At 41.4% G+C, this 17,903-nt stretch overlaps 1 protein-coding gene across 1 annotated transcript; it reads left to right on the top strand.

Annotated features, from left to right (window-relative positions):
• Nucleotides 1–3,671: 3,671 nt before the first annotated feature.
• On the top strand, nt 3,672–17,792 carry scinlb (scinderin like b). Its single transcript, XM_018677133.2, has 17 exons — nt 3,672–3,816; nt 6,025–6,212; nt 7,452–7,606; nt 9,913–10,074; nt 10,667–10,816; nt 11,241–11,330; nt 11,514–11,646; nt 12,137–12,225; nt 12,384–12,599; nt 12,689–12,819; nt 12,965–13,055; nt 14,005–14,175; nt 14,269–14,443; nt 15,109–15,224; nt 15,408–15,485; nt 15,578–15,638; nt 16,934–17,792. Exons 2-17 carry the CDS (start codon nt 6,032–6,034, stop codon nt 17,092–17,094), a joined length of 2,160 nt encoding a protein of 719 aa, XP_018532649.1. The 5' UTR covers nt 3,672–3,816; nt 6,025–6,031; the 3' UTR covers nt 17,095–17,792.
• The last annotated feature ends 111 nt before the right edge of the window (nt 17,793–17,903 follow it).

Raw genomic sequence — 17,903 nt, 5'->3', positions numbered from 1 at the left:
AGCTGCTTTTACAACACTGTCAGGTGGAATAACATCAGGTTTTGTTTAATTTATTTCAATATATTTGTGCAGGGGGTCAAACAGGTGGACAATGCAGGTTATCTGCATCCATGACCGCTTCCTTCAAAGCTTTTAAGGTGACAAATGCCTTTCTATACCAGTCACCAAGTAGCTGTGCAATCCTTATCTGACTGCCCACACACCCAGGAGCACTAGTGATAATTTTGACATGGCCTCCCTGGAAAAATCCATAAGTCTGGGCTTGTCTTTTCAGGGTAAAGTAACTCTACCTCCAGTGTTCAACAAACTCAGGTCACAGCTATGTTTAGACATTTTGTACATTTTACTCTCAGTACTGTAAGACAAGATGGAAATCTGCATGATTCTCCACAATCCAGAGGCCAACTCCTCCTGAAGAGACAGTGCTGAGATCTACAGAAGAATCCAAAGCACAAACTGGTCAAACTGTTTTTAAGCTGAGTTTGCATGGACTTCATGGAGCGGAGGAGTCAGCCCAGTGTTGTTTCACCAGAAGGAGCTGTGTGGTTTGAGTCAGCGTGATGGAAAACCACCATTAATGGTCAACATTGTTGAAAGGTCATTGTTATCTCCTCCTCCAGCACTCCACAATCACCACGCTACAGCTCACTGCTTCTGACCTTTCCCTCGTTAAACTGAACTGTTGTACAGAAAGGGTGGGAGTGGGTATCTTAGTTACCATTTTTTTAATGACAGCTCAAGGTCACATTTGCTTCTCTGTCTGGAGCAGGTTTAGTTAGACTGACGCCTGTGGTTAGTTCTTAATCTCCTCTGAGTTCCTGTTCTGTGTCATGTGTGACTTTATTGACCCTCTGTGCCCAAACCAGTTATCATGTCTTCACTGTGGACACTTTCTGGGACAAGAGTGAGGGTGGTCAAACCTGCTGGAGCTGCATCTCTGTCTGACTGCCACAAAGAAAAGGAGCTTCTGCACTGATGCTAAACTTGGCAGTTAGTCTGTAGTAAACAATATTGTGAATCTGACCAGATTTTCACTGTCAGCATTTGGTGCCTGACTGTTTTCAATTCTCAGTACTATGGACACATTTAGATGGCTAGGTTTGTTACAGGGCCCTAGTTTGTGACGAACTCAGATCTTGAAATCTCAAATACTTCAGTCTTTGTGCTGATCCAAGTTCAACAAGTCAAAATTTTATACAGCTAGCCTGGCTAAAGCAACAAAATCTGCCTACCAGCACCTCTAAAGCTAACTAATTAACATGTCACATTTCATTCAGTTGACACACATAACTAACAACAGACTATTTCTTTGCTGGGTGCAGTGGCCTCCTGAGCTGGGCTAACTGTTTCCCCCTGTTTTCAGTTTTTATGCTAAGTTAAGCTAACTAGCTGCTGGCTCCAGCTTCAAGACGACCTCCTACAATTCCATAAATCCTAGTCTGTTTTCAGGTGCCTGCATCATGGCTAACACAAGTATAGACAAAGGAGAAAATGCATAGAATAAAAAAGATTTTTTTAAACTATCAGCCGCAAGTTTGACAATGTAATAGAGGCACAATGCTAAACTGGTGGACTACTCTTTCCATTTTTGTAGAGAGAGGTGTATTAAGTTGGTTATAATGTTTTTACATCTATGTAAAAAAAATAACATGTAACAATATAAAAAATTATTTTACTTATCATCCTGATTATTCACTGAAAAGCTGGGGGTACATTTCTGCTTCACTTCCCTCAGTGAACCCTCTTTGGTAGCATCATCTCTCACAGTGTAAGCCTATGATGATAAGAGTCTAATCCATTTTGGGGTGGTTGTATTGTTACTGAGGATGTGCATCAGTCAGCTGTCAGTGCACGGCACAATGGGGCTCCAGCAGTCAGCCATTTGGCCTGCATGTCACATCCTGTTTGATGATAAGACTCATCTGACCTCCAGTCTGACACCAGTGTTGTTCCACCACCCACAGATAAACAACTGAGCTCAGTGATAGTGTAGCACCAATACTTATGAAAGAATAGCAAACGTTTTACATGAAAAATGGATGGATGGAGGAAAGTGAATTGGTTTTTAAAAAAGTAAATTATGTGTTTAAAGTGTCAGCAATAAGATTTGATAAAATCATCTATCATCCCCAGAGCCCAGAGCCGTGGCAGTGGCACAGGTGTTTCCTCTTTTTACAAAACTATCAAGCTCATTTAGTCAAATCTGATTTGAACATTTGAAGAGGAAATGTCACATGTTTTTTGTGTTGTGTTGTGATGTGTGACTACTTGATAACCAGCTGTTGAAGTCACACTGTATAATGAATTCCACGCAGTGGGACATTCATACTGCTGTCCCACAGCTGCCCCTGCTCGTTCTGCCTGCATCATGGACAAATTGACACTGCACAGAGGACAATATTAACTTCAGTGAGGTTTTTTACAATTGTGTTGCAAAACTGTTGTGACAAAACATTGTGTGAGAACAGTTTATCATTCCAACCCACTTCCTTATGAAAGCTTTACTCATCATTAGCCACAATGTTTTTTTTTTTATTCACATCACACTGTACCATCATAGTTTTCTGTATCCATCAGATTATAGCAGAAGTAAGCAACAGTTGAATTCAGGCCTCAATTTTTATCTTCACACACAGAGGAGGAGCTGTTTATTTTCTATGAGATTAATTCTCAAGAGGACATCCTGAATTCAAGTGAAGTGAAATTTAAAGCTGTGAAACATCTGTGAACAAAACTATTTAAGTCCCTGCTGTGACACTGAGCAACGACTTTATGCTGAAGCCTGTGTATGGCTCTGTGTCTGCAGGGATGTATACATATTGTCATCTCTGTGTGCAAAACATTTATGGATAAACAGCCATGTTACTCACCACCGCAGAGGCGAGGAATCTGTCCATGCATAAATAAACACACGCAGAAAGAGAAAGAGTACAGTCGGTAGAGGCTGAGTGTGACCTGTGCGAGCATGCCTTCAGGTTTGAACTGGGATTTGCTGTTTAATGAGCTGTGTGGCAGTAGAGCAGAGCTGGAGTAAATAATGTGTTTGGTGTCTGTAATGAGGCAGTCCTAGTCAAAGTCAATATTTTGCATCCTCTCTTGGTGGTGTTTGTGGTGTTTAACGTCTGCAGAGGTAGGTTTTTTTTTTGAAAATCCCTGAAATCTCTTTTAAAATTAAAACACACTTGTTTCAGCTTAAGTGAAACTTTTAAAAAATCACTTTTCAATGCAGCTACTGTCACTGCTTCCTATAATTTTCCATTTAAATCCGGTTGGCACCTAACTCCAGGAAATGAAGGGGAGGGAGGGAGGGAGTTACCTCTTCCTCGCAGTTATTTTTCTCAGTCACACGATTCCTCTAAGCCGAAGACAAACAGGAAAGCTGTTGGTTCACGAAGAAACTACGACTGGATGAACTTTGTCCCTCCCTCCCTGAACACTTCATAATCTGCACATAAGAAAGAGCAGAGTCATCGAGAGAGGAAAACTTAAAAAAAAAAACAACAAATAAACAGATGGGTTCCTGATTGGGTTTAAATGCATGTGAGATTAAATCCTCTGTGGCTGCACACAGGCCGACAGAAGCATCTCTATCTTTGCGGCTGCTGTGGACCAATCAGTGCTCCCCCCCCCACCCTCCTCCTCAGACAGACCCGTGAACAGTCTGAACACTCCCTCCTCCTCCTCCTCCTCCCCCCTCTCCTCAACACATTAAAACATAAAAACGCTCCACGCTCGGCTCACTCCCACTTCTACAGCCTCCATCAGCGGTTCTGCTCTTCTCTCTCTCTCTCTCCTGGTCGATTCATCTTGTAAACTGTGAGTTCTCGTCATCCACTCCTCATGCATGCACACTTTAGCGACTTTTCCGTGCTTTGATACTGATATATGTGACAAACCTTTAAAAACCGTGCAGGATTTATTAGGTCGAGGTTGCAAAGCTCGTGTCTGCTACTTGAACTGATGCGTTTTTACGCCTATGTGGCCAGTTTAGTAAAGTTCTGAGTGATTTTATTTCCAGATGTGGAGAGTCTCTGCTCATTTCGCTTTTTTTGAGTCACTGGACTTCTCCACAGCCAATGAAAGGACAGAAAACAGAACTATACTGCGGGACTGCGCTGTAGGTTTAATATAGGAACAAACTGCATTGTTTATTGTGCATGGGGAAATACTCTGTCTTCCTTTAGAATGAAACGTAGCGCAAAAGCTGTTGTAGAAGTATAGGAAGTAGTAGTTTGGATGTTATGTAATGCTCGAGAAAAAAACAGGGGGGAAAAAGATGGGGTAGTCCAAAGAGTGATTATGACTTCATATGAGAGCAGTAGGAATGAAACCTGGAGTCTGTTCGGTTTAATTTTATTGTTCACAGATGCGCTTCTCACATGACATAAATAAGAGAAGCAGCATAGCAGACTACAGAGTAGATTACAAGAAGTCACTTCATTAAAGATGCTCTTCCCAGCAGACATCTCTGCACTGATCCCCACAGACCTGGAGTATTATGCTCAGTATTATGCCACATCAGTGCATCTGCCTCCAGACACTTAATGTCCATAAGTGGTCTGAGGGTTTTTTTTTGTGTGTCCATAATGCAGTGCGTATTGATCAGCCTGTTACAGGAAGTTCACTGGGTATTTTCTCTCTGCATTGAAACCTGAGGCTTCACTCATCACCCAGCTGAACAAACTCCACTTTAATAATAATAACACTGATCCTTCAGGTGGTGGTGACTGTTTGTTTTATCCCTTGTTTGCTGTGTAAGGAAGTACCTCTGATGTAATCTTTTAATATCTGGCTGTAAATAATACACCGTGCACAATGAGCATGTGTAGGATATAGTTATAGTCTGTGGATCACAGGGTAAAGTGTAAGCAATATAAGCTCTTGTGAGGAAGAGGACATTTTCAGGGCTGTGTGTGATCGCAGTCGACAGCAGCCTCACTGCAGCATGTAATCTGGCTCTTGTGTAATCGGAGGCAAATGGTAATCTGTATAATCTGGCAACCTTGGTGGGGCAAAGACTCTCTCTCATCATTTTTTATTTGAAAGCAAACCTTATTAAACTCTGAATGTGAGGTTCTGTAGTGATTAAGAGTTTTACTGTGCTGCTGTTTGCTCACAGGGTTAATTTATTGTAGCTGTCTGCTCATGTAGTTGTAGTGATAGTACAGTAATGACACAATTTGTTTTCACCATAGCTATAAATTTACATGAGTTGAGTGAAAATTAGGTCATGCACGTCGTGCTGTGTTGATAACTAGGTGTGTGGTGATTATCTGGTTTATACACAGGTACACAGGTATGATTCAAAGATTAAACTGATAATGGTACAAAGTTGGACTTTGACATGAACCTGATGCAAGAGGCTAAATATCAAAGCAACTTTAAATCCTCAAACTTCCAAAGTTTTTTAATTAAAATCAGCCTTGTTTTATCCTTTGAGATGATACATTCCTGAGAATACTTAGTGGGGTTTACAGGCCTAAGAAGTAGAAGAATTAAATGTTGGATTTAATCCTCCAGTTTATGTGAAAACTTTAATATTTCCCCAGATCAGCTGTCAACAGCATACAATTAATGTCAGATACAATTAACTTAAAGAATGATGAGACAATGACTGCCTCATGGGAGTAGTCTGCAGATGTGACAACAGCAGTTGATGTGTATTTGGATGTTTAAGAACACGTTTCTCTGGTTTAGACCATACGGTAACACCCAAATATGGCGAGAGGCCTCCTGTCTAGGTAACATATATTATTGTTAGCTGTGGGTTTAGTCTCTCTCAGCTGCTACCCACAACTCTGCAGAAATATCTTGTGCTCAGGAAACATGTCATGATGTTGGTGCCATAAAATAACTTCCTCAAATTAGTCTGCTGCGTCTTTTCTGTCTTACTTTGTGTCCTTAGCTTGGTTTAAAATTAAAACATTAACGTCACTCCCCAGCTCTCCCTCTGACCTGTTTGTATGCATTTCCATATTTCTTTCCCTCCCTCTCACCACCTGTCATCTCCTCCTGTTCCCTCAGAGCCATCATGGTTTCCCATAAAGAGTTTGTGGGTGCGGGGAAGGAGCCGGGGCTGCAGGTGTGGCGCATTGAGAACATGGACCTGAAGCCGGTTCCCAAGGCCCTGCACGGCAACTTCTACACCGGGGATGCCTACCTGCTGCTTTTCACCACTGCAGCACCGTCATACAACATACACATGTGGCTGGGTAAAACATGGACACACTCAACAGTGTCAGAGTCTCTTGCTGTTGAAATCTTCCTCTTTATCACACTTCACATCAAAAAGATGTTGTCATCACTGTTTTCAAAACAGGAAGACTAACAGTTTTACAGTTGTAAAACTGTTAGTTGTCATTTTATGGTTCCGCCACCACGTTTTATTTTTCTCTGTGGTTATGTGATGTCCTGAGGTTTCTGTTTAGTTTTTGATTAATGTGAGCTCACCAGAGTAAGTCCCTAATATTTAAATGGTAATAAAATAATGGCTGCCAAAGTGGGTGAAAGTACAGAATTGTAATCAGTAAGTAACTAAGTGTGTCCAAAGTTGATATTATACTGTGCATGTACATACTGTACTTTTCACGGGTTTAAACATCAGTGCATTTTAATACTTAGACCCATACAAACACACTAATGTAGCTTTAGGTATGAAAGTAGAGAGAGTAAGTGAAACTTTATGTGGCATTAAAGTGAAAGTAGATCAGATTAGGCGTCTGATCTCAGTGCTGAAACATCTGCTGCTGTATGAGTCGCTGAAATTTTCTTCTCTGAAAGTCATACCAGTTTGCAAAATTCCTCTCCACACAGCTCCCTCAGTTTAGGGCTGAACAGAGCACACAGTGACATGCTACTTTTAACTTCTTGAAATCCTACATTGAAGGCAAAATCTTTTATTATACTCCGTAAATTTTCAGTTACGTAACAACAGAGGCCTCAGCGAAACCACGGCATGACTCATGTATGGAATACCCCTGTAGGCCACAAGAAACAGGCACCAGTCCCTGCATGTTTGTACTGCTCCCTGCCTGCTCTCCTCCTGTGCCAACACGTAGACAGACAGGCCTTTTAGTTCTCTGCTGCTGCTGCAAACATCTGTAAGATGTTACACCAGAAATAACAGAGCATAATTAATCCCTCTGTCTGGGATCAACCTTAGTCATTTAAAATTATGGAATAGTTTTATCCATGTTGTGTGCCATCTAACAGTAATAGCAGGATACAAGGCGTCTCTGTAGCAGATGTGGCTGATGTGATTCAAAGACTCCAGTCCTGACTCAGAGGTCCCCTCAGGTCACAGCAGAAACTAAAGTGCTGCGGTTTTCTTTGCTAATGTAAAGTAACTTAATGCATTTGTGAGAAACTTGATCCTTGAGCAATCGATGTGAAGCAATTAAAGGCTTCAGTCCAAAAACAGCTACTTGAGTACAGATGTCTTGTCTCTGCAGGGGACGAGTGTTCACAGGATGAGAGTGGATCAGCGGCCATCTTTGCCACACAGCTGGATGACTTCCTGGGTGGTGGACCGGTGCAGTACAGGGAGGTGCAGAACTGTGAATCCAACACTTTTCTGGGGTACTTCAAGTCAGGCATCAAGTATAAGGTGAGCTACGTTGTTCAGCAGAGACAGATTTGGACCAGTGGTGTCACTGTCTGTATGTATGTACTCTACTTCAGTGGTCGCCAACATAAGGGTCGGGAGCCCACATCAGGTCGCAAGATAAATCAAATGGGTCGCAGGATGATTATAGGTGATTTCATGATTACAAACTTTTCTTTAACCATTGTGATCTTAACAACTATTGGATGGATTTTATTGATTTTGGTGAACCCCTGACTTTTCATATAGCACCACAAGAAGGTCAAATGTTTCACCTGTCCAACTACTGCATGGATTGGCACAAGCTTTTATACAAACATTCATGGTGCCCAGAGGATGAAACCTAATGACTTTAGTCATTTCCCGACTTGTCCTTTAGCACCATCATGAGATTGACATTTTTGTTTTTTAGGTAAATGTCTCAACGACTATTGGATCAATTGCTCTGAAATTTTATACACACATTCATATTCCCCACAGGATAAACTGTAATAACTTTGATGACCTTTAACTTTTCATCTAGCACCATCATTGTTTAATATTTCCCTGCAAAAGTAATGAGATTGTCATCTGCCTCAACTGTACTTAATGTTTAGGGCTAATTAGCTGATGTTAGCATGCTGCTAACACGCTGAACTAACATAGTGAGCATAGTTAGTATTATACCTGCCAAGCATCAGTATCTTAGCATTGTCATTGTGAGCATGTTAGCATGCTGATGTTACCATTTAATTAAGGCACAGCTGTGCCTAATTACAACCACACAGAGCCCCTAGCAACAGGCTGGAGACTCTTAGTGTTGCTTTAGTGTTGTCTAAAATGATTTAAATGAAAATATTTTAGAAGGGAAAAATCACCCTTCTAGATTAATAGATTAATGACCACATGGTTAGGGAACAACCCTATACATTATAAAATATAAAATTAAATTATTAAATTTTTTACAGCATTAACAGTGAGAGTTATGGTGACTAAAAACTTACAAATCTGTCTCAGAACTCTCTTTGACCCAAATATACACACAGGGTTTAATGATTGTCAGCATCCATGAACTTTGCCATGTAGTTAAGTTGGTGAGTCTGAAGTTCAGACGAAACACAACATCCCCCTTTTGCTATTTACATCCCAGGGTGTGTCTGACTGACTGACTGCAACCCAGTCAACCAGCCTGTTCAAAGGACAACATTTTGAAAGCCATGAGCCAAGCCACTTTTACCAGCCGTCTGTTTCTAATTTCCATAAAGACCATCCAACCCCCCTCTTGGCTTTAGCTGGATGTAATTAGACCAAAGACTTGTTTACTGCTTTTGCAAAGTTGTAGGATGGAAACACTGTTCTGCACATGTGCAGAAATGCAGTCCACACACACTCACACAAAGCCCTTTAGAAAAAGAGCAAGAAACAGAACTAAACCTCATTATCTCTTCATAGTTTTGGTAACTCTAGTGTTAGGACACAGTCCTTCCATTAGAATAAACAGTGCCTGCATTGTTGCCATGGAAAATTTTACTGCCTCTCTCTTGAGAAAGGCACAAGGACGAACAGCATGAATGTGGTTTCCATTTTGAGGTCTAAATAGCCACTCCTCCAGATGCTAACAAGACTTTGTGTCTTTGTGGGTAAATTCTAAGCCCACAATGGACATTTTAAGAAAAAGAAAGTTCCCCTTGGTTTTTGTTCTCATGAACTGAGAAGGGTCAATATTTCCTTTAGTTTCTTGTCGAATACTCATCAAACATCATCATCAGTCTTTTGTCCAGCAGAGAGAGTCTCTGTTGCTCATTTGCAGTATTTTATTTGCATGTCTTGTAAATACCTGTTTTGTTTAATGGCTTCACCAAGGATGGCACACTGCGAGACAATCCAGCCTCCAAGGTACATGATCCCCCTTCTTTTGTCCAGAAGCAGGCATCATGTTAGTTTCATTTTTCCCACTGAAAAGGTTTATTGGTTGCACAGCTGTGATTTATTGCAAGCTAATCTCATTATTTGGCAGTAGATTTTACAGCCTTTTGTCCTTTTTTTTACAGTGCTGTGTAAAACCCATTTCACCCTCACTGTGCGAACCATGCAAATCATCTGACTTCATACGTCCTCTCCTCATTCATTCATTCATCCTCCATATATTCAAACCTCTCTGTATTGCACTCGTTACTGCTTAGTAGATCTGCATATCGTGGTTGCAAAATAAAACTGTGCACATGATGTAAAATGAGTGACTTTCTCTACCCTTATTTGTGCTCATGTAGACACTTAAAATGAAACTGGGAAAGTTTACATCACCTGAATTATTTCTTTTTTTGTCACAGAAAGGGGGCGTGGCCTCAGGTTTTCAGCATGTGGTGACCAATGACACAAACGTGAAGCGCCTGCTGCATATCAAGGGTCGGAGGGCCATCAGAGCAACAGAGGTGGACATGTCCTGGGGCAGCTTCAACAAGGGCGACTGCTTCATTATTGACCTGGGAAAGGTGAGACCTGCTTTTTTATGTGTATGAGAGACAGTGTGTTTCTGTCTAGCTGGGTATCTATTCCATATCCTTTATATTGGTAACACTTGCATGTGTCATAGCTTATGTACTGTACTGTCCTGTATTTGCACTGTAATAAATGTGTTCTCTGCAAAAGAGTGAAGACTTATGACTTGATTTTTAAAGTTATAAACCTTAGGATGTTTGTGATACCAATCAACATTTTTGAAACTGTTTTTTTTCAGGAATAGAAATTCAGTGTCTTCAAATACCGTAATTAACTTTATACATAGTAGGTTTGATTTTTAGTGGCAGGGTCCGCCATTTTTCTGCTGAATTCAAGTTGTCTGCCTATTCATGAGGTATTTGCAGTGAGTGAAGTAGCATGTAAGCCAGTAATGATTTTCTTCTTTGTTAAAACAAACAAAATTTAATTGGCTGCACCAATACACCAGTTACTCTGGAGTGTCTGCTGCCCCCTAAATTCTGGCCTGCTCTTTTCACCAGTAACTGTAATTGTCACCAGAATTATCGAGAACTAAAATCTTAGTGACTGTAACTTTAATGTTGGCTGTCGTTTCCTCTCCTGCAGGATGTCTATCAGTGGTGTGGCAGTGAGTGTAACCGTTTCGAGAGGCTGAAGGCCTCTGAGGTCGCCATCGACATCAGAGATAATGAGAGAAATGGCAGAGCCAAGCTGCACATGGTGGAGGAGGGGGAGGAGCCAGCAGCAGTCATAGAGGTGATACACACACACTCCTCATTTTCTCTCTCTCTCCTGATTAATCTCAATCACGCACTGAAGTTTTCACCCCAAAGATGATCTCTCTTGTGAGCAGAAGCTATAAGTGTCATTGATGCATTTCATGGCCAGCGAGTTAGTCAGCGTGGGAACGGGTGGGCACAGTGCTGTCCTTTGTAACGTGCTGTTCATGTGCCAACTCTGTGCCAATGCTGCTTTGTAAACACTTCCTTTACAACTAGAGAGGAAGGTAAACGCCAGAGAGGCCTAATGAGAGAGAGAGAGGAAGGGAGGGTGTGTTATAGATTAATCAAGCCTGCCTGCTTTGTCTGTGTGTAAAAACATGCCATTTAATCTTGAAGCATAAGTGATAATTATGAGAAAAAGAGGAACACAGTAATTAATTCCTCTGGTTGTTGTGTAGGCTCTGGGGCCCAAAACCACCATTGCCCCCAGTACTCCTGATGATGAGAAGGTGGACAGCTCCAACAGGAAGAAGGGTGCCCTATATATGGTGAGAAACATAAGTGCTGAATTAAACTGAATTCATAATTCACATAAAGGACTGCGCTGCATTCTTGTGGTTCTGGTTTAAATTGGAAAAGCTAAACTTTAATAATTTACTGTAGAAATAAATCAAAAGTCAAACGTCTTCCAGAACCAAGCTAGTAGCTCATGCTATTTCTCTGCTTTGTAGATCTCTGATGCATCTGGCACGATGAAGGTGTCGTCTGTGGCTCCATCCAGTCCCTTCAAACAGGCCATGTTGTCTCCTGAGGAGTGCTACATCCTGGACAACGGGGTGGACAAAAACATCTTTGTCTGGAAAGGTGCCAACAGCATCACAGACTCAGACACAGCAGAAAATAGTGTTGAACAAACTCAGAACGCTAACTTTTAGTTTTCCCCCGCTGTTCTCAGCTATTTTTTCTGCACAAATTAGAAAGAGGCAAGTTGGAAAATGTGTGTTCACAATTAGTTGTGCCTCCAAGCTAAACATGTGAAAAACAGCTGTTCTGCCTCTGATTCAGTCTGAAAGTTTTCATTTCTGACTGTGATTCCATTTTAGTACTGGATAGTGAGAATGACCATCTCTACAGTAATTCCTATCAATGTTGAGATCAGTCTGAGGCGTTTTTGAGCCTCCTTGTGGCGTCATACGACATACCCAGTGAAACAAATGCAGTGGGAGCAGCCCAGTTAATAGTGCGATAGTGCCCCTTTGTGCTTTAATATTTCCAACTAGTTTATGACAGCGGTTCTCTCTTGAGTCATATTACATGGAATTATGGCCTCATCATGTTCTCCTACTTCAACCAGGACCCAAGGCCAACATGTCAGAGCGCAAAGCAGCCATGGCCGCAGGTCAGCAGTTCATCAAAGACAAGGGATACTCCAGTAAGACACAGGTAAAACCCACATGTACATAACTACTCTGTCAGCAAATGTTACACCAACTTTACACTAAGAGAAAGACAAAGTGGTGGGCAAAAAATGTCACACAAAAAAATAAATAAAATAAACACAAGAAGATTCCATCAAGCTAAAGTCCCTGTTTCCTTTGCAGATCCAGGTACTTCCTGCTGGAGCTGAGACAACTATGTTTAAGCAGTTCTTCAGCGACTGGAAGGACAAGGACCAGACCACAGGCCCCAGTAAGGCCTACACCATTGGCCGCATAGCCAAAGTGGAGCAGGTGCCATTTGATGCGTCCACCCTGCACTCCAATAAAGCCATGGCAGCTCAGCACGGCATGGTGGATGACGGCAAGGGCAAAGTCCAGGTAGGAGTGCGTTAGAAAAGTGAAAACATGGCACAGATCAAACAGTGCGATTGGTGAGTTGTGTAAAACGGTTCTGCTCGGGCTTTCAGATCTGGCGAGTTGAGAACGGTGAAAAGGTGCCTGTGGATCCCTCCTCCTACGGTCATTTCTATGGTGGAGACTGTTACCTCATCCTGTATAGCTACAGAGTGGGCCGGGAGCAACACATCATATACACCTGGTGGGTAAAACAAAATATCTGTACAAACACATACATACAGTGGCATTGCCTGTACACATTACCACACCCAGTACAGTAAGCACACACATTACACACACGTAAATTACCTTGAAAATCACCCAGACTGTGTGTGTCACTGTGTCAGGCAGGGGCTGAAGTGCACACAGGATGAACTGGCAGCTTCAGCATTCCTCACTGTGAAGCTGGATGACTCAATGGGAGGATCCCCGGTTCAGGTTAGCACTTGATATCGACACACTGCTCACTTTTTTATCATGTGTCAAAGCAAGTCTATACAGTCCCATAGTAATCCACAATATCTGACAAGTAAACATCAGACTTTCTGTGACTCAGGAGTATTAAAGGAATAATAAAAAACAGGTCAGTTAGTGTTGGAAGTAGTTATGTTTTTCTTTCTAGGAGTGGGCATGCATAGACAATGGTACAGTTGCCTGAGTTCTCTGAATATAAGAAGGGGATTGTGGAAGAAGTTGCAGTCAAGTGTCAAAGTATCAAGATTAATTATAACATATAATGTTTACCTTTTCATTAATTAGCCCATTAAACATAAGAGGAATTTGAACTAGCACAATGTTTTCAGAGGTTTCTGACTGCCTGTTGATGCAGCACAATGGAAAAACAAAGTGAAGATGCACTTCATGGTGATGAGTGTTCAGCTTCTCAGATCTCTTAATCCCGCTCATTACAGAAGTTTACACCCAGCTGACCAAAACTAAATCTCAGTATTTACTTCTCTAATCTGCCGTGAAAAAACAAACAACCCTAGACAACCAGCAGAGGGCAGTGTTACTGTAATTTATGTTGTACTGAAACTGAAACACCTTAACACGCACAACATAATGTCAATTGTGGCATTCAGTCTTGAAACTGTATTGAGTCATGAAATGAATGGAAATCAATTGGCCTGGTAGTGTATAGAATATATTCAATAATGCTCTCAAAAATGTAAGGTATTCATAGTTTGTGGTTAAGAGCTAAAACCTTCAAAAAAATTGGTCTGATCCATACTGAGAAATGGAGGTAGAATCCAAACACTGTATCCTTCTCTGCATCATTTATTTACATATTCATTTATGTTCTATTATTATTATAGGATTATTAAAGTAGTGATAAAAGTCACTGACCTTCATGTTGTTTCAAGTTTCTTAATGGCTTCCTCCACAGGTGAGAGTGACTCAGGGTCAGGAGCCTCCCCACCTGATGAGCCTGTTCCAGGGCAAACCCATGATCATCCACAGCGGAGGAACGTCACGCAAAGGTGGACAGTCGCAGACCAGCAGCACTCGTCTCTTCCACATCCGACAGAGCTCTTCCCGTGCCACCCGGGCTGTAGAGGTGAGCTGCACTCACATGTCCCGCAGTAGCTCGACATGGTGTAAGAGAGACGTCTGATTCCCACTTCTCACCTGGCTGCGCGTGTCTCCTCAGGTCGAGGCCTCTGCCTCCAATCTGAACACCAACGATGTGTTTGTGTTGAAAACCCCGAGCGCCTTGTTTGTGTGGCGGGGCGTGGGCGCCAGCGATGAGGAGATGGAAGCTGCCAAACATGTGGTGGGCTTCCTGGGTGGCAATGCCAGCCAAGTGTCAGAGGGCAAAGAGCCAGGTGGGTGTCTTCTAAGGACCATTACATTATACAGTATTTAACACAACGCGAGAAAGATCGAATTATTGGCTCAGCAAGGTTGCTACTCAATACTTATCCTCCACTAAAAGAAACTGAGGGACAGTCAGTCAGGATGGCTTTTCCTTTATTCATCTGCATGATGATATTTTCAGTGATATCGTAGATAATGCTGGTCTCTTGACAGTTATGGAGGGAATATTCATCATCACTCTGTGTAAACATTATGCTCATTAGCCTAATGGCTGTGCAGTAATTTCAAACCAAGGTTATATGTAAATTACTTACACTAAGTCATTGGTCTAATTTTGACTTAACTCTGAGGATTAAAAACATCTTGTTCCTGTTGTGTAGTTTAAACTGCACTGATTATCAGAATGAACGTACTGGAATTCAAAAGGTTAAAACAAGGGGCCCTGACTGCTACGCAGCCATGTGAGATTGCGCCATGCTGTATTTTCCATCATGCAGATCTAGCTTTTCTAACAATAATTGCCCTGATATGGCGTAACTGCTGAATTTCTACCCTGATTTTGATCAGACTTGAAAAAAGAGGATGTGATTTAGTTCCTGTTCAGACAAACAAAACACCAAAAATGGGACAAACTACTTGGGACTAACGACTGTTGTGTTTTCTTCCCTTCCAGCTGATTTCTGGTCTGCTCTTGGCGGCAAGAAGGATTACCAGACCTCCAAGAGTCTGCAGAACATGGTCAAAGCCCCACGTCTGTTCGGCTGCTCCAACAAGACCGGAAGACTCATTGTAAGTGACAGAGTAGGATTTGTTTTTCTTGTCAGGGCTTACGTGTGCAGTAACAGATGTCATTAGGGAAATGTCATTAGAGTAATACCAAGTTAATGCAGTGCAACACAAATGCCGAGATGCAAGTACCCACAAACCTACACACAGTCAGTCTGAGTTGTCCTCTGCTGCTCTGTCTCTCAGGTTGAAGAAGTACCAGGAGACTTCACTCAGTCAGATCTGGCCACTGATGACGTCATGATCCTGGATACCTGGGACCAGGTAAGATGAACCCTGAGTTTAGGTTTTTACAAGCTACTAATAAAACTCTCTGACTCTCTGACTGACTGTTAATGTGTTTCTCCTCTCTGTAGATCTTCCTTTGGATTGGAAATGAGGCAAATGCAGAGGAAAGGACTGGAGCTCCCAAAATAGGTTGGTTACACTTAAACCATAAAGGAAGAAAAAGAATATATCACCCAGATTATACAGATGCATAGTGGTTGGGTTTAGGTTAAGTAAAAGACATTAAAGGAATTCTGCATCCTAAACAGGATGACAATAAACATGTGTTTGGTTACACAAATTCACTTCACAGTAAAAATATATTATAGTCAAACTTCATTATTTGCTGCTCTGAGGAACCTGTCCACTGTCACCATTAACATGCACTACCACTGTTCCTCAGGAATGAAAAGTGCAGTTAAATCATCTTTTCACACTGTAGCATGGAGTGTCACTGTTGATGGATGTTACTGCAGGTCTGTTAGTAGAGGACTAATCCCAAATTAAGCTTCCAGGGCAGATTATTGTCCACCTCAGGTTTTAACACAACAATCTATTGATGAGGGGAATTCAGAAAAAAAGCATACTATTTAGATCTGTAAGGCCCGCTTTATATTATGGCATGATTGTATGTATGATATGAAATATATTCTCTGATGCATTGTGTTAAACATAGTTTATTTACAAATTAAATCACCTGTCCTTAATTTAAGTCATAGGGCAGTATTAATCTTTTTCATTTTGAGCAGATGAATATGCAGACACAACATGCATTAATCAATATTTGATACTACCAAGGGAGGAAAATGACTGTATAATGTGAAAGGTGTTGCTTATTGTAATGAACCTGCATAAAATTATCACCTGACTCTGCAGTCTCCCTCCACTCTGTGGCGCCCCTTTGTGTTTAATCGTTTAGTTTTACGGCCTTTAACTTCAACAACCTTAAACAACCTAACTGCTTTGTTTCCCTCTCATTATTCTCACCAGCTCCTCCTTAGCTGCACTGTAAGGTATTAATACTACCTGAACAGCACCAAACAACATACAGACGCAGTTAGCGACCACCTTGAGAACATAGTGGAACATTTAGCAGCTTAAGAGCCAGAGATTTTGTTCAGGAGTTAGAGCAAAAAACAGAGTAAATATCAGACTTGCAGGTGGCCAAAGACACAACTCCAAATTAATGATAATGTTTTTGTGTATCTGCTTGATGTGTAAATGGACAACTATTTTCCATATGTTCCCCATATGAGCTTTACAAGATGGTATATGTCAGTGTTTTGTTTTCAACCAAATGGGCAAAAAATCAATTAATGTACGTTTAAATTTTATTCAGTCTGTTGTCTGCAAAATTAGAAGGTCAGATTTTTACATGTTCTCACTACGTCTCCTGTCTCTGTCTCTCTATCTATCCCCTCCTCTATCTACTTCTCCTCATGCAGCAAAAGAGTACGTAGACTCAGATCCGTCTGGTCGCAGGGGACTTCCCATCACCACCATCAAACAGGGAGCAGAGCCTCCAACTTTCACTGGCTGGTTCCAGGCCTGGGATCCAAAGATGTGGGAGTCAGATCCATTGGACAGAATCCGTGCCCGTTTCTGAACACAAAACTCCCGGCTCTTTCTCCCAGTCTGACTTCTTACCTATCCAGCACTTCCTATTGCCACTTTGTTTATCTTACCTCCAATCCCTAAGTGCCAAAACCAATGTTATCACTGTAATCAGGTTGAATGGCTGCCTCTATGCCTTTGTCTCGGTGCAGTGCACTAGACTTCATAAACTGGAATGCATCGCATCAGGAGTCAAGTGACTTCCTCTTGTAACATTATCCTTAACTGATAGAAGTGGGTTTTTTTCGCCTTTACATGTTTAGCAAATACCCAGTGAGGCCATAATATGAAAATGAAATAGGAAAGGAAGCCATTTTAGACAGCTGGAGATATTATCTGTTTTCTCTCTGCTCTTTCACTGCAGTACACTTGTGTTCAGAGGATGCCATCATGCTTTCCATTCTGCCGGTCTTAACAGTCTGTTTATTTTTCATAATGGGCTCATATGTTTTATTGAAAAAGTTTACTCCATTACTACACTGTGTCTACATGTGTTGTGTTTTATCATTGGTATTGGAATATTGCACTCTTATTAGAAGTTGCATGCTGCATTTTTATTCATATTCTGTGCTTGTGAATTTTAAAAGGGGTACAGTGGTATGCTCACGTGTCAGTTGTGTCAACTCTCTATTAAGTGACCCTGAAATGCTCACGTGGATGGCTTTTAAATAAAACTCCCAGGATTTGAAAGCTATGTTTCTTATTTGAACATTTTCAAGGCTGATGAATAAATGAATCAAATTAATCCTAAATGTGCACTAATACCCATTCTGCACAACCAGCATATATCATCTGAACCAA

Source organism: Lates calcarifer, linkage group LG4 (assembly GCF_001640805.2).
Source record: "Lates calcarifer isolate ASB-BC8 linkage group LG4, TLL_Latcal_v3, whole genome shotgun sequence".
Lineage (NCBI taxonomy): Eukaryota > Metazoa > Chordata > Actinopteri > Centropomidae > Lates > Lates calcarifer.
The sequence above is the reverse complement of the archived record's forward strand: the minus strand, read 5'-3'. Positions and strand labels throughout refer to the sequence as shown.

Bases quoted from the DNA above. Each gene is read 5' to 3' on its own strand.
- scinlb (XM_018677133.2), top strand. From the start codon at position 6,032: ATGGTTTCCCATAAAGAGTTTGTGGGTGCGGGGAAGGAGCCGGGGCTG. The intron at 11,331-11,513 runs GTGAGAAACATA...TCTGCTTTGTAG, and splicing joins AGAAGGGTGCCCTATATATG to ATCTCTGATGCATCTGGCAC. The intron at 12,226-12,383 runs GTAAAACCCACA...TTTCCTTTGCAG, and splicing joins GATACTCCAGTAAGACACAG to ATCCAGGTACTTCCTGCTGG.